Source organism: Liolophura sinensis, chromosome 13 (genome assembly GCF_032854445.1).
Source record: "Liolophura sinensis isolate JHLJ2023 chromosome 13, CUHK_Ljap_v2, whole genome shotgun sequence".
Classification (NCBI taxonomy): domain Eukaryota; kingdom Metazoa; phylum Mollusca; class Polyplacophora; order Chitonida; family Chitonidae; genus Liolophura; species Liolophura sinensis.
Window position 1 is genome coordinate 27,255,597 of NC_088307.1, and position 16,766 is coordinate 27,272,362.

Here is a 16,766-nt window from a genome sequence, read left to right on the forward strand (position 1 = left end):
AATGTTCAAATATGTAGGCCTAGTCTATCCTACAAAAGTACAAGCATTATAATTTTACACCAAAGTGGAAAGAAAAATAATTAAGAAGTGGGAAAGAAAAACTACACTTTTTGCTTTATTCAAGTGAGTTGTCAGCTTTCTCACAGTGGAGTGAGTTATGAGTTGGGTGCAGTGCGTACATAAGGGAGATGGAAAATACACTTGTTGTGATGCTTGCACAAAGTGTGACGCCTGCGTGGGGTGCCCAATCCGTCGACAATATATTCCCCATGACCAGAGGCCTCGGTGCATATTTCCGCATACCGGAGATCAATGACAAGCATGGCTGCCCGCATGTTCAGGACGGTCTTGCGAAGTCACGCAGTTGGACTGTGTCGGTAAGTTATGCTTACTTCTTTTATGTAATGCTGTCAGCAGATATTCTGTGTATCACAATTCACTGTTAATTAAACCATGGTCAAGGTTAAGTAGTAGCAAGCGTTCAAAGTGCACATCTAACGTAAGCGTGGTGACGGGAACTGGACATGGACTGATACAAGTAGTGTTAATGGTTCTATGCGTGATGCAATGTTACCATGCGACATAGTATGTATAGGGAAGTTACAAAGTTTTGCATGCCTTGCTTCACCAGGTGTTTTACCTAAAATGGCAGAGTTTTAACACTTAGTTGATTTAAAAAAAGGGAACGTCTATAACCCTATATGTCAGTACAGTTTGTGTAAAAATAGGTCTATATCAGTATATGTATGATTTACTCAGAGTGCTGTTTTAAGATTCTGACATTCATTGTAACCTATTCCACCGGAAAAATGAAACGGTGTGAGAAGTGCCATTCTACTTATGTAATATACTGAAGATCAACACCGCTAGTTAAATTAAAAAATTATGCAGTGTTACCTTTGCGCACAAATCTGTATATTACCTGTGGCAAAGCTGCCAATAACATATATGAAACGTCAATGCCAAGATACCCCGGGCATTCTGGTTTCCAGCACCCACAATGCTGACCATCATCATACAGATATATCATACGTTATCAATACTTTAGTATGACACCAAGCAACATTTAAATACTAGTACATGTAAGTAAAATAAATTACTGTTTAATAATTATGGAATTCTGACCTTTTGGTATGAATTTTGTAAGAACAATTTTTGCATTGGCTTTCAGATATTATGATTATGGTTTTTCTTGCATGAAAGTTAGTTGAAGATTTACTGAGGTACCGGTAGAATTTTCAAGTTTCTGTGTAAACCATATATATTTTTATGTCATTTTATTTTTTGATTTTCCTTTAGTATAAAAAATTCTTCAACTGCTGAATGGACTTTCCCACTGGTGGGTTATGAATATCAAAACAATATGGATGTAAAATGGCCATGCCATTTCTAGATCCATTTTAGTTCATTAAAATGTTTAGGCTCCTAAACTGTTTGGCATCCAAACTAATCAAGCTGTAGTAAAACAGTGTATGATGAACAGGTATATAATGGCTTACAAATAAATTCCCACAAATTTCTTTTTTTTTAACAGATTGAAGGGTTCTCAGAAAGTATTATTTTTTTATACATAGTCACAATGTCACCTTTATAATTTGAGAGCAGAACCATTATTTTTTGTGGATCTGGCTTTCAAAGTCCTTGTGGGGCCTCCATATCCTCTGTGGTTGGCACGTCAGCAGCCTCTCACCAATGAGGTCACTGTGAGTTCAAGTCCAGCTCATCCTGGCTTCATCTCCAGTGATACGTGGGAAGGTCTGTCAGCAACCTGTGAGTGGTCATGGGTTTCCCCTGGAGCTCTGCCCAGTTTCCTCCCACCACAATGCCGGTCCCTGTCATATAAGTGACATGAATCAAATCAGTGTCTTGTTATTTCTGTTTAGACTGAAGGTGTCGAACAAGCGCACATTCTGCAGTGGAGGTCAAACACCCACGGGAATACTCAATGTGCCTCTGTCGCAGGCTGTTCCGGGAATGCCTCCCCCCAAATACGCCACAGTCAATCAGGACCGGTCAGAAACCAAGGTCACCAGACTGGACAATGGACTGGTGGTCGCCTCAGAAAACAAATTTGGACAATTTTCTACTGTTGGAGGTAAGGGTTTGAGATTGCATTTTTTCCAAAAGGAGCAAGTCAGTGGTTAAAGAGAATGTTGTACAAGTAGCTACGCGTTGCTGCCTATAGTCTGTACAGCGCATGTGCCGCTATCTACACTCACTTTACATCACTGCCACCACTAGACAAGCTTGACCTCTGGAGCCTGTGCCATGCACAGAACCACTAAATCAGCATTCATCAGTAAAATTGTTTCAGGTGTTAATTGGAATCATAATTAACATGCATAGCCTACATTAGATTCAGAGAATGCATGTGTACATGTGTAAGGTATTATGAGAAATAAAGTTTGATCATAGAGAGTTTTTGTGTTTTCTGACATCAATTCCTGCCTCATCACCAGGACACCAGTGACTTTGGCCTTTATCAGGATTTCTGTACAAAATATGCAAATGAGGGCAGTGATGTAAAGTGAATGTAGAGAGCGGAGCATGTGCTGTGGGGAGTGTATTTGTTGCCTAATGATGGTGACAGGTCAGCAGTATTAAATGATCCCTGCCTTTAATTCTGAAAAACAAAAAATGGGTGCCTATAAACTTTAGGTTTTAACACAATTCTGTTATTTTTGCATTAAATTTTGCATTAAGTTGTGCAAATTTCAAATATGAGGAAGTCTTTATACTGCCTACAGAGTTGTGTTGGTCATAGGTTCATTTAGCTGAGGTGTGGCTACCAACCTGCCCTTGATCAATGAGGTCATACGTACGTGTTTGATGGCTGCGGTCTGATGTCGGGAATTTTATCAGGTGGCAGAGGTTTGGTCTCTGCTGGGTTCAACCTGCTTGCTTTCATATGAGTGAATGATTATTGATAATGGTATTAGACCCCAAATAAAGAAAGAAATATTTTGTTGGATGGGCTTCGCTGCTTGTCTCTATTTTGGAGCAGGAAACATCTTCATCCATGTAACATGGCTAGTGGCTCCAGAAATTTGGACATTTGGAAATGCTAGATTTCTATTTTATAGAGAAATACACAGTAAATGACATACCATAAACTGTTCCCATACATTTTTACAGTAGGGTTTCCACTATCTGCCAAACAAATGTCTTAAAATCATTAAAACGCTCAAAATCAAACAAAATATGAAATGCAGTCATGGACGAGACTTTCCTGTAACTTAACGGTTAAATGACCTTGGGAGATTTATTGAGGTGAGGAATGGATGTCTGGACTTGTTTGTCATTGTCAACTTTTGCCACATTTTCTAATGAATTTGGATTTCCCATATTGTGTCATGGGAATCCAGTTCAGATTCCTGTATGACCATGTTCTTGTTCTCTCCCTTTTTTTAAGGCATTTGTTAGCTTTAATATAATCTTTATGCAGACACAGATGACCTTACTGATCAGTTCAGATGTAGGATCATATGTGGCAGTGTTTATTTATGCCAGACAGGTTTTTGCTTTTAATATAGATATATTTTGGGATTTGGTTTCCTGGCATGCTGTCAAAACATTGAGCCCAGGGATGTTCAGGTCGAATTCCAATTATATTTTCCTGTTTTTATCATTAATACCTTTGTCATGTTGAAACCATTTAACTCAGCATTGTCATGTAATTTAACTCTGGGTTTCAGTGTTGATTGACTCTGGATCAAGGTATGAAGTGGACTACCCTAGTGGAATTTCACACTTCCTAGAAAAGCTGGCATTTTCAGTAAGCACCCTGTTCTGCAACGGCTTGAAACTTTGGTTTGATAAGAGCCTGCAGCTGTTCAACAATTTCCATCTGAACATTTATTTGCAGGTCCAAGAGACTATATTGATCAAGCGTCCTTAAGACACGAACCAAAAATTCAAACACGGCTACAGTTATAATGTTATGTTCTAGGAAGGTTAAAATTGCAGGCTGATTCTTTTCTGCAGAACAATTTATATGTACCTACAATTTGAGTTCTTGCCTGGTTTTAGTTTGAGTTTTTAAGGACTTGTAATTTATGACTCCAGTCTAAAGCTGCTTGATTAATACTGGCCCCAGATCCCGAAGCTGTCTTAGACTTAAGTCGGAGCTAGTCTTAACTTTAAAATAGTTTCCTGCACAAAAATTGTGATATTTATTTGAAATTTTTACTTCAGTTCCGAGAGTTGTCTTAGTCAAAATAAAAAATTAGCCTTTAAATTCAAGTGTAAGGTCAGGAATCATGTCACAAGTTAAGACTAAAATCTGACGTAAGTCTTAAGACAGCTTTGTGATCTTAGGTGTATCTGTGTCAGGTTTTACGTTCGAAAGATGTTTAAAGGTGGGCAGGGCTTCCGTGGCTTAGTTGGTTAGCGCACTAGCGCAGCGTAATGACCCAGGGGTCTCTCACCAATGCGATCGCTGTGAGTTCAAGACCAGCTCATGCTGTCTTCCTCTTCTGCCATATGTAGGAAGGTCTGTGGATGGTTGTGGGTTTCCGCCGGGCTCTGCCCGGTTTCCTCCCACCATAATGCTGTTCGCCGTCGTAAAAGTGAAATACTCAGTACGGCGAAAAATACAAATCAAATAAATAAATAAATTAAAAAGTTGGCTTGGGCATTTACCAATGAGATTGTTTTGTTTTCTGTTCCCTCAAACCTGACTGCCATTTTATGATTAAGAAACTACTGAATGAGATAAGTTTATTTGACTTTTCAATTGTGTAGTCGACATCAAAATTTGAAGATCGTGACACCATCCTCCAAGCTCTGGAAAAACATGGAGGGATTTGCGACTGTCAGGGATCCAGGTATGGAAAGTGTACTAGTCTCAAGATATTTGTTAACTAATTATATCCTTTCACAAGGTTTCTGTAAAAAAGAACAATGTAAAAATAAGAAAAAATAACATACAAATAAGATATATAAATGTGTGGATTGAACCTAATTGAAGTTTTTTATGAATAATTTATTGTTAACATACCAATACATGGACTCTATAGTCTACTTGTCAGAAGTAGGGTGGTACTGTACCTGTGTGGCTGAGGGGTTTAGGCACGCCAGCGCGGCGCACTGACCCAGGAGCCCCCACCTCTGCAGTTGCTGTGAGTTCAAGTCCAGCTCATGATCTCTTCCTCTCCGACCTTACGTGGGAAGGTACCTGTGGATGGTCGTGGGTTTCTCCCATGTTCTGGCTTGTTTCAACCCACCATATTGCTGGCTATGGTCATATAAGTAAAATATTCTTGAGTAAGGCATAAGGTATCAATTAAATAAATAAAGAAATAAATATTGAGGAGTGGTCTTCTGCAAGATCATACAAAATGTACTCCATAAATAATATTTTGCCACAGATTGTGCAAACGACAGAACTGTTTGTTTGTTTGATGTTTGGTCTGAGGTGATCATAAGGTTTGTTGTTTTGTAGAGACACCTTAATATATGCAGTTTCCGCGGAGACAAGTGGTTTGCCGACAGTGATTGACATCTTATCAGAAGTTGTGCTCCGCCCAAATATGTTTGATCATGAGGTAAGCCTAAGGTGTGCTGATGTGAATATTACGTTTAATTTTGGTTGATCTGTTTATTTATTTGATTCTTGTTAACACTTTGAGTTATGCCATACTCTATGCACATATAGAAGTGCACATGTACTTCTACATTTTATTAAATGGGTGACTCTGTATTTACATGTAGCTTACAATTTACATGTACATGTGGCTTGGTATTGACATGTGGCATGGTATGTACATGTACATGTGGCTTTTATTTACAAGTGGGTTGGTATTTACATGTGGCTTGGTATTTACATGTGGCTTGGTATTTACATGTACATGTGGCTTGGTATTTACATGTACACATGGCTTGGTATTTACGTGTACATGTGGCATGGTATTTACATGTACATGTGACTTGGTATTGATATGTACATCTGGCTTGGTATTTACGTGTACATGTGGCTTGGTATTTACATGTAGCTTGGAGATGTTTGGATGGCTTTGCTTCTGGTGTATTTACTTGATGGGTCTTTTACTACGTGCTTGAAAACATTTCATTTACTATGAGTAGAGGAAACTGGGAAAACTTGTAGAAGCAACTAATTGAACCAATGGGGAAGTTTTTCTTTTCTTTTTGCTGAAGGTAAAAAATGTCTTATTGTATCATGTGACCTGTCGGAAATGTTAGGCAATTATTTTGAATCACATTTACAATAGTATGGGAACAAGGTGACTAGTACATGAGTATCAACAAAAGTTGCCTAACCACAGATGAATGGCTGGAAGCTGGACATGTGACTGGCTGGTCCAGGGCTTGTCATCTTCTGACTATATGAGACTATATGAGTCACCGAAATGTGGTGCCAAATACCCACCATACAAATATTATCTTCAAGTGTCTTTTTTTCTCACGAAAGGAAATCGAAAAGCATATTGAAGAGCACATTTACTATTAACTTTTCTCATTCTTTTATCTGAATGTAATTTTTTTGTTTTCTCCAAAGTCTTAGAGAACATCAGGCTTTGAAAGGTCTGAGAAGTTGACCAGTGTGATCTATGCTTTCAAATATTTTAGGTGATAAAACCTGCCTGACACAGATTACACTGTATTCCTCTTAGTTTTCGTTGTCTCAGTCATTATTGTCTTCTTTGATTTGACAGATGGAGGACGCAAAGTCCGCCATATTGTTTGAGCTTGAGATGCTGGAGATGAGGCCTGACCCAGAGCCACTACTGATGGAGCTGGTTCATGCTGTAAGTGTGCGCAAGTATAATAAATGTGCAAGATATGTGTGCAGGTATGGAACTGGTTCATGCTGCAGGTGTGCAGTAGTAGTATGCAAGTATATGTATAGAGCTGTTTCATGCAGGGGTAATGTTAATGCAAGATTAGTGTGCAGGTATAGAGCTGTTGCAAGATTCAGCAGTTAGTGTGCAAGATTGGTGTTCAGCATTAATGCGCAAGACTTCAGACTGTTCATGGTGAAAGTGTGCAGGAGTAATGTTGAGCACTCAGTAGCATGAACCAGTACTAATATAGCTAGTTCTTACTATGAAGGGAAAGTGGTAATGATTGAAAGGAGAGGCATTGTGCTGGATAAGCATTGTTCTGGATAGGCATTGTACACAAGAAAATTGCACAAAACAGTTACATATACTTGTGTATGTATAGACGTGTAATCAGTGGCAGAGAGCACTAGTGTGTAATCAGTGGCAGAGAGCACTAGTGTGTAATCAGTGGCAGAGAGCACTAGTGTGTAATCAGTGGCAGAGAGCACTAGTGTGTAATCAGTGGCACAGAGCACTAGTGTGTAATCAGTGGCAGAGAGCACCAGTGTGTAATCAGTGGCACAGAGTACTAGTGTGTAATCAGTGGCAGAGAGCACCAGTGTGTAATCAGTGGTGCAGAGCACTAGTGTGTAATCAGTGGCAGAGAGCACCAGTGTGTAATCAGTGGCAGAGAGCACTAGTGTGTAATCAGTGGCACAGAGCACCAGTGTGTAATCAGTGGCACAGAGCACCAGTGTGTAATCAGTGGCACAGAGCACTAGTGTGTAATCAGTGGCACAGAGCACTAGTGTGTAATCAGTGGCACAGAGCACTAGTGTGTAATCAGTGGCAGAGAGTACTAGTGTGTAATCAGTGGCAGAGAGCACCAGTGTGTAATCAGTGGCAGAGAGCACTAGTGTGTAATCAGTGGCACAGAGCACTAGTGTGTAATCAGTGGCACAGAGCACTAGTGTGTAATCAGTGGCACAGAGCACCAGTGTGTAATCAGTGGCACAGAGCACTAGTGTAGTTGGAAATACATGTAATTGTTTTACTTATTGTTCCTAAGTGCAGATTACAGTATTTGCAAGATATGCATGTGGGCTATTTTCAGGCTGCCTACCGGGACAACACTCTGGGTTTGCCCAAGTTCTGTCCACCTGATAATGTGAAGGTAATAGACAAGCAGACACTGTATAGATACATGCAGAGCTTCCACACCCCTGACAGGATGGTGCTAGCCGGGGTAGGCATGGAACACCAGTCCCTCGTCGACATGGCAACTGATATATTTTGTAGCAAAATGCCCACCTGGGAGGAATCAGCTGTTTTGAAGCCGCCTGAGAGAGATAACTCATTAGCCCAGTATACAGGTGGAGTTTTACAGGTATGCCAGTGTATCTAATACTTTTACAGAACATATGTGGCAAGGTCTGCCAGCAACTTGCGGATTGTTGTGGATTTTCCCGCGGATCTGCCCGGTTTCCTCCCACTGTAATGGTGGCTGTAATGAATTGAAGAAAAATTAAATCCAAAATGCCCTGTTAAAGTGAATGTAAAGTCTGCCTCTATGTATACATATTAAAAAGGATGTAGGACACAGTCATCACAGAAAAATATGTAAAAATTCTCCAAAGGTTTGAAAGCTGAGAAGAGAAGTTCAGCATTGGGGATAAGGCGCTGATGGACAGTTCACTTCGAGGAGCCATGTTGTGGAAACCCTCCATATATGAACCATCCAATCACTAGCGCTTAAAGCGTCGCATGAAAATAGGCTGTCGCGTCAAAAAACCTATTAACTTTCGATTGTCATTGTGGTTTATTATAGTGAATAGACATATCGATGCAATAAGTCGGACTTTGCGGTTAGTTTATGTATTAAACTTAGGCATTTTGGACCACACATGAGCAGGGAACTGAGAACGGCTGACTGGCCACATTATGTACGTGTTGGGCAGGATACTGCAGTAACTTGTAAGGGTGAAATTTTTCCTTAGCAAAGTCAAATTTATTACGAAAATATTTTCCCAAAATCTGCACGAAAGAGTGTTCCGAATCAGAAGGTCCTGTTATGTTCGGTAAATTCCCTGATGTTGATACAGCCAGCTACGCCTAATGCTTACACCCATGCACGACAATGACGAGCAGGACCGCTAAAAGATGACCGTTGTGGGGACGAAGATCGTCCTGACCGAGTGCCAAGCTAAAAGAAGCATCAGCCCTTTGAAAGCGGAAGAGAACTGATACTCTCTGGTTGCTTATCAGGCGTTTTTGCTTGTATTTTCTCATTGTCACATTGTTTAATAACGATGATATGGGAGAGCTTATAAGTTTTGTGACGTCACTCTGGTTATCTATAACAGGGCAAAATGGCGTCACACGAAATGAATGGCCAGGAACTGACGATCATTTGCTATTTATTTTGTTGATAAGCGGTGTAGAATTTTTCTAAATATTTTGAGAACATTTCTGGAATACTGCTTTATTAATTAATTCAGATTTAGTTGCTGCATTTACTTTAGTAATTAGGGAAAATAGTCAGCATCGTTATGCAGCTTGACGACCAATCAGCTGTAGAAAATGATGTGGGTAATATCAAGAACTAATTTATATTGTCATTTTCTATCACTAGGTGGAGAAGGACTTGTCCTCTGTTAGCCTAGGGCCAACACCTATGCCTGAGCTCGCTCACATTGTGATTGGCCTAGAGAGCTGTTCTCACAAAGATGATGACTTCATCGCCTTCTGTGTGCTCAACATGATGATGGGGGGTGGGGGGTCATTCTCTGCCGGGGGACCAGGGAAGGGCATGTACACGCGGCTCTATCTCAATGTTCTCAACAGGTGAGATTGTGTGTGCTTAACATGATGGTAGGTGGAGGGGGATCGTCAGAGGAGATTGTGTCCGGGGAGGAGCATTCTCTGTCAGGTGGCCTGGAAGGGCATGTAGTATTGTATCTGTGTATACCATCATGTTTGATGGGAACTGTCACAGAGATAGACCTGAAGTATTGCTGATGCAACATTTAGCCGTGACCATCATTGTTGTCCTGTCATTGGGGGGTGTCTCATCTGGGGTCTTTTGGGTGATGTTCATGCTGCTGTTTCAGTGAGGCAGCATTTACAATATGGCATTATTGATGTCACCCTGCTGGGAGGCACTGTTGACACAGAACAGATTTAATGTTGACGGATATGTTCTAAATCTACTATGCCACAAACCAGCAGATGAAACGGTTGCTCAGTTCTGTGCTCATCTCATTCCCAGGTACCATGAAACAAACCAGCAAATGAAACGATTGTCCAATTCTGTGCTCCCCTAATTCCCAGGCACCATGTAACAAACCAGTAAATGAAACAATTGTCCAATTCTGTGCTCACCTGATTCCCAGGCACCAAGTAACAAACCAGCAAATGAAACAACTGTCCAATTCTGTGCTCACCTCATTCCCAGGCACCAAGTAACAAAGCGGTAAATGAAACAATTGTCCAATTCTGTGCTCACCTCATTCCCTGGCACCATGTAGCAAACCAGGAAATGAAACAATTGTCCAATTCTTTGCTCACCTCATTCCCAGGCACCATGTAAGAAACGATCAAGAAACGATTGTCTCATTCAGTGTTCACCTTATTCCCCAGTACCACTACACAAACCAGCTAAGAACATGATTTTGAAATCCTGTGCTCACGTCATTCCCAGGTACCACTGGATCCACACTGCCACAGCCTATAACCATGCCTACGAAGACTCGGGGCTGTTTTGTATCCACGCCAGTGCTCATCCATCTCAGGTAAAAATTTTCAATGGGTAAATTTATACTGAAAGCTTTCGCCAAGGTTGGTCCAGCTGGCCTCAACAAGGATGTAAATGTACAATGCAGATCGGGATTGATATAAACAGCACACAAAGGTTTTCCTCAGGCTCTACCTGGTTCCTCCGCAATCATGCTGGCGGCCGTCATATAAGTGAAATATTCTTGAGTACGGCGTAAAATAACATTCAGATTAATAAACAAATAAACAAAACAAGATGTGAATAAATCATTTCTTTTTATGCACATTTCCCATTCAAGTCATAATATATCCATAAATTGTATTCATTAAAATTAAACATTATATTTCAAAGTAGATGGGGGCCTCCGTGGCTCAGTCGGTTAGCGCGCTAGCGCAGCGTAATGACCCAGAAGCCTCTCACCAATGCGGTCGCTGTGAGTTCAAGTCCAGCTCATGCTGGCTTCCTCTCCGGCCGTAAGTGGGAAGGTCTGCCAGCAACCTGCGGATGGTCGTGGGTTTCCCCCGGGCTCTGCCCGGTTTCCACCCACCATAATGCTGGCCGCCGTCGTATAAGTGAAATATTCTTGAGTACGGCGTAAAACACCAATCAAAAAAAAAAAAAAAAAAAAAAAAAAAATCAAAGTAGATGAAACGTTGAAAGTACTGAAAAAAGGCTGGAATGTCATTGTTGACTGTACCTGTCGGATAAATGTGGACATGCATGTAAAAAATTACTACCTGGTTTCGTCCCACCCTAATGCTTACCGCTCACATTTAATTGAAATATATTTGAGTAATGCGAATGCTTCAGTCGATGAAATAAATAAATAAATAATTATAAAATGCCCACATTACATTTATGTGATGGATCACCTTCAAGGTTGCCGACTTGATTTCAGCTTTCAACACTGTTTGAGTTTTATGACATCACTTCCTGACTCATCAAGATTTCTGTACAAAAATTGCTGTTGTTGTCAGTGATGTAAAGCGAAAAGGTAGAGAGCGACGCATGCGCAGTAAAGAGTATAAAGACGCGCACATTTGCAATGGCTCCAACTTGCCAGTTCGATTTCGTGTGGTCTTGCACGTAGGTCCCGTGTTAAATGATTGGCCGAGGTTAGAAGATAGGGTATCACAAATTTGACTGAAACACAGACATGCCTGCACAAATGCTTAGTCGCAGCTACATGTCAATACAAGTATTACTCAATACAGGACAACTGCCAAGGCATGAACTTGCGGTGTTTTTTTTCATTAGCAAATTTTTTTTTGTATGTTTCAGTTGAAGGATTTAGTGGAGGTGATCGTGAGGGAACTGGTGAACACAGCTGGGAGAGTGTCAGAGGTTTGTATACACTGTCTCTTGAAGAATCAGGACAGAGTTGTTTTTGTTTTTAATTTGTTGCTACGCCAAGCAGGATGTCGGACTAATATGTTTTCTGTCTTGAGAAGGGCCTATGACACCAGTTAGTCAGTTCTACAAGCGCTATGTGAGGTATAAGGTATATAAGGTTTCCGTTGAGTTTTTTTTTCTTCTCAATCGAGTTTCTATTTATTTCCATTCCACTTTCATCTTCAAAGTTGATTAATTTTATTTTCTCTAGAAATTAAGCACTTGTACTACCTATTACGAAGTCCTATCCTATATTTTTCCAGCATGTGTTTGAGATTGTCACAGATTATTATCAAAAGGGGTTTTACTTTATCAAAAAAAAAATAAACAAAACATAAAGCATTAATGTTCCACACAGTGCTGCCAGATTTACAAAATGGCGGCACAGACCGACTTATTTCAGTGCACTGGTTAAAAGGATGGTGATGCGTGTATTACATCGACCCTCACGTGACTTGACTATCTTTTCTACACAGACGGAGTTAAGCAGGGCTAAGACACAGCTCCAGTCCATGCTAATGATGAACCTAGAATCCCGTCCGGTGGTGTTTGAGGACATCGGCAGACAAGTGTTGGCCAATGGTTACAGACATCCACCCAAGTATTATTTTGATGAAATAGGTATGTTTGCTCCAATTCAGTCATGTCATTTGGTGAAGTATTCGACTGCACTTAGGATTACCTGGTAAGTTTTCCGACTGAGTTGACTAAAGAGGATTCTCGCAGTCTGAGTTGGCTAAAGGGAATTCTACCTGTCTGAGTTGGTCAAAGGTATTCTCGTCGACTTGAGCCAGCTGATAAATAATCAAATATTGTACATGATATGTTCCAAATGATGTAGGTGTGAATGCAAATATTTAATGAAGTTTTGGTTGTCTGAACGTGATACTATTGAATGCAAAAATTAAAGAAATTAAGTTAAGAAAAAGTTTCCACAGTGCTGCATGTCGCTTATTTTTGTTACACAGGTAAAATCACAGAAGCCGATATTCAGCGAGTGGCCACTCGAATGCTGTCCTCGGCGCCCACAGTTGCTGCCCTTGGTTCCTTAGAGAAGCTGCCTTCCCTTGACACGATACAGGGGGCGCTGTCTAGTCGAGACAGTCGTATGCGGCGCCGATTTTCATTATTTAGTAGATAATGCTAGTATGGCCTGAACTGTACATAGCGTAACAAAACTCAGTGTGTATGTCTTGACGTTTATATTTTATATACATGTTATTGTATGCAGGTGTACACGTATGCTTTTTACTGTTACATGCAAGAATCGTTTACTTAGTTGAAACTTGTCGTAAACTTGCTAAAAAAGATGGTACAAACCAGACAGTACATCACAGTGTATGTTATTTATGGAGATCAGAGCTCTTTAGACATGGAGGCTCAAAATGTACGTTTTGCTGAGAAAGTTACAAATAACTGTTAAAGTCATGTTCAATCCCACAAGCCCACTTCGTTAAGACTTGTCATCATACGTGCCATTTATTTATGTTTGTAGTGAGAAAGGCGACGTTGTGTTCGCCTGCGGTGTACTTGTTATGTATGAAATGTACATGTAATGTCACATTGCCAGTGATACCTTTGCGAGATTTAACGAGACTTAACGGAACTGAGATTTTCAGTCCGCTGCGCGACGGTTTTGTAATGAATCTGAATGTTTTTATCATCAGTCATAATGTCTCAGCCTGTCAGAGTGCTGCACAAGTTATAAGTACATCTGACCTTAGGAAAACCAATATGTTCAATATTAAATAACGACATTTTGAAGTTCGTTTTTCACAGGTCGTTCAGGACTTTTTCTTTGTTAAGGTGAACGGCTTTATGGCTAGCAGTCGAATAATGTATGCTTGAGAATGTTAGCGTGATATTCCACGCATGACTAAGTTTCCACGCATGACTAAGCTTCCACGCATGACTAAGCTTCCACGCGTGACTAAGCTTCCACGCATGACTAAGCTTCCACGCATGACTAAGCTTCCACGCGTGACTCAGCTTCCACGCGTGACTAAGCTTCCACGCATGACTAAGCTTCCTCACATTTAACCAGTATTGGCAGAACTCGCACTCGCGCGTTTTACTACCTGGATGGGTTCTTAACTTCTCAGCACCATGAACTTTTCGCGAGTAACACGTAGTCATAACGTAAAATAACTTATTTAGCAAAGGAGACTTGGCTGCCTGGAGACATTTTGTATAATCATCAGTGCAGGCTTATTGATAACGGAGCGCGTCTCCAGCACTTTGCAGTGCTCTTGGATTTACCCTGCTGATTGAGAAAGCAGCAGGTGGGAAACGCCAGGAGCGTCAGTATATGATAAGGAATGTACTCATGGAAACGAATGGCTCGCGTTATATGTAGACGTTATTGTATAAAATCAACGTCGAATGTATTCAGAAAATGGTTTCAGGATTTTAAGGGTACAGGAAACGTTTGTTTGTTTTTTTTTTTATAATACGCATTTTAGGATGTGTCTGAGCATATAAAAGTTTACAAAAGGGGAAAAAAAGACCTCTCAGCTTTTTCCCCATAGTAAAAATAGCTTCAAAGTGCAGTTTTCTGAGGCCCCGGTGGTCAGTCCGAAAATTAGCCTGCAGTCGAGATGTGAACAGTAATAGCGATGAAAACTCTTTGGTGGCGAGATTCTGAATGTTACGCTGAGTAAATTAGTCTCTGATGTCATCTCCGAAAATTTCCGACTATAGACGGAAAATATGCATAAAATAATGGGTTATGAATGTTCCCCCAAAAATAAAAAAACAATTTTGGTTAAAAAAGGATGTGAAAAACGTTATTGATAATGCTGTGCAGCTTTCTGCCGACCTATGTACTCATCATGGAGTAAGACAATCAAGAATAATGACGAATGTTTTATTGAAAAATATGTACATTTGTATTACAAATTGACGGTTCCCCTAACCCCCCTCCCACTCTCACTATTTCTGGGACCTTAACAGTGACAATAAGAGGTCGACGATATTTTGGCGGTCCAGCGTTCGTTGAAAACCCGTAATCTCAGTGGCTTTCCCCAATTTTATAAATGAAACATTCTTCAATGCGACGTTCAGCAAGAGTGGAATTAATGCATTTACATTTTAAGTGTTGTGTTTATTGCCGAAAATGGCCAAACTGCATTTATAGCCGTCTAAAATCCATGATGTGTGGAAACCTGCAAGTCTCCTTAACCCTTCCCTCGCGGACTGAATACTCAGTCGGTTTGGTTTTCAGAAATCCCCGCGACGCGCGTGATGTGTGAAGCTTTTATGGAAACATTTTAAACTGAAACGAACACATCCTGTAACAATGTTCCATGAATATTAAGTGTATGTGAATTACGGATGACAGAGTAGAAGTCAAAAGGCCTGGCTGACAAAGATAAGCTGTTCCATACGATAGATACAGATATGTGTATATTAATGATTTGATCGATATGGTTCGTAAGCCATGTATTTGACGCCAAGGTTTTTCTTGTTAGACATAAATCTTGTTGAATGTATATTGTTCAGGAAAGAAATTCAAACATTTTTCTCATCGCGAAAAGTACTAAAACTCGCACCTTATCTGCAATTATCGTTCCAAATGTTTCTAATTTTAGAAAAAAATGAACGTATGTGTCTTGTCTGTGCTGACAAGCCAAAAAAAAAATAAATATATAAAAATTGACGTAATGTCTGTGTGATACGTTCTGTTCAGCTATAACCAACGTTCACTTGTGTCCTTTTCTCTCTCAGTCGTTTCCCAGTTTTGCTCGTGTTCTATTTTGTTATCTTGTCAGCGGAGAAACCAGAATGTACAAGAAGGTAGACCTTGGTTCAGTCCTTAGGCCTTCCCAATTTAATTGATAAGATTTAGTTGATAGAATCTCATCAGTAATTGTATGGTTGTTTAATAAAACTGGTCACCAGTACATTAACGTCAAAGGCAACCAAGCCTTTTTCAGTTCCACTACATACAAAGGTTACCATTCATGGGATGTTTTCAGCTTCATTGAGTTGCTTGAATTACTCATTATTAACATCTGTGTGAATAGGTATTGCGATGGGTACAGATTTTACGAATTTGGCGTGTACATATCTGGCCTTGTAGCATTTGTTAGATCCTGCGTGTTCTGTGACGATTTCAGTCAACGTCACAAGTTATTACTGCTAAAACTAGTGTGTCGAGGCTATTCCATCAATTTTCTTGTAAGTAAATTTAAACAGAGCGTTCAGAATCTCTCGCACTCTGCTTCATGATTGTGTCTGATTTCGCTTAAATTCCAGTTTGGTACTCTTTCCATTACTCCAGTTTGGTACTCTTTCCATTACTCCAGTTTGGTACTCTTTCCATTACTCCAGTTTGTACTCTTTCCATTACTCCAGTTTGGTACTCTTTCCATTTCTCCAGTTTGGTACTCTTTCCATTACTCCAGTTTGGTACTCTTTCCATTACTACAGTTTGGTACTCTTTCCATTACTCCAGTTTGGTACTTCTGCCAGCTGTACTGTTTGACACTTTTTTCAGTCGTCTAGTTTGGCCGTATTTTTTTTCACTCCTCAAATTTGGCGCTTTTTCCATTCCTCCAATTTGGTACTTCTGCTAGTTGTACAGTTTGGCCCTTTTTCCAGCCTTCCAATTTGGTACCTTTCTGGGCGACTGAGCGAAACGTTACGTTAGGGTAACTCACCACGGATCTAAAGACTCCATTTTGTCATCCAAGGTACATGTATTAAATATGCGATATGATATCAACACCGTGGTCTATTGGTTAGCGGTCTTGCCTTTCACTCACTGGACATACTAGCTGTGGTTTCGAATCCGGGAATCACGGAGTGAGGATTTT

At 40.3% G+C, this 16,766-nt stretch overlaps 1 protein-coding gene across 1 annotated transcript; it reads left to right on the forward strand.

Annotated features, from left to right (window-relative positions):
• Positions 1-316: 316 nt before the first annotated feature.
• Positions 317-15,607, forward strand: LOC135480179 (mitochondrial-processing peptidase subunit alpha-like). Its single transcript, XM_064759945.1, has 12 exons — positions 317-377; positions 1,884-2,095; positions 3,696-3,775; positions 4,744-4,826; positions 5,444-5,546; positions 6,675-6,767; positions 7,897-8,169; positions 9,415-9,626; positions 10,483-10,573; positions 11,839-11,901; positions 12,426-12,570; positions 12,918-15,607. Exons 1-12 carry the CDS (start codon positions 322-324, stop codon positions 13,088-13,090), a joined length of 1,584 nt encoding a protein of 527 aa, XP_064616015.1. The 5' UTR covers positions 317-321; the 3' UTR covers positions 13,091-15,607.
• Positions 15,608-16,766: the final 1,159 nt, after the last annotated feature.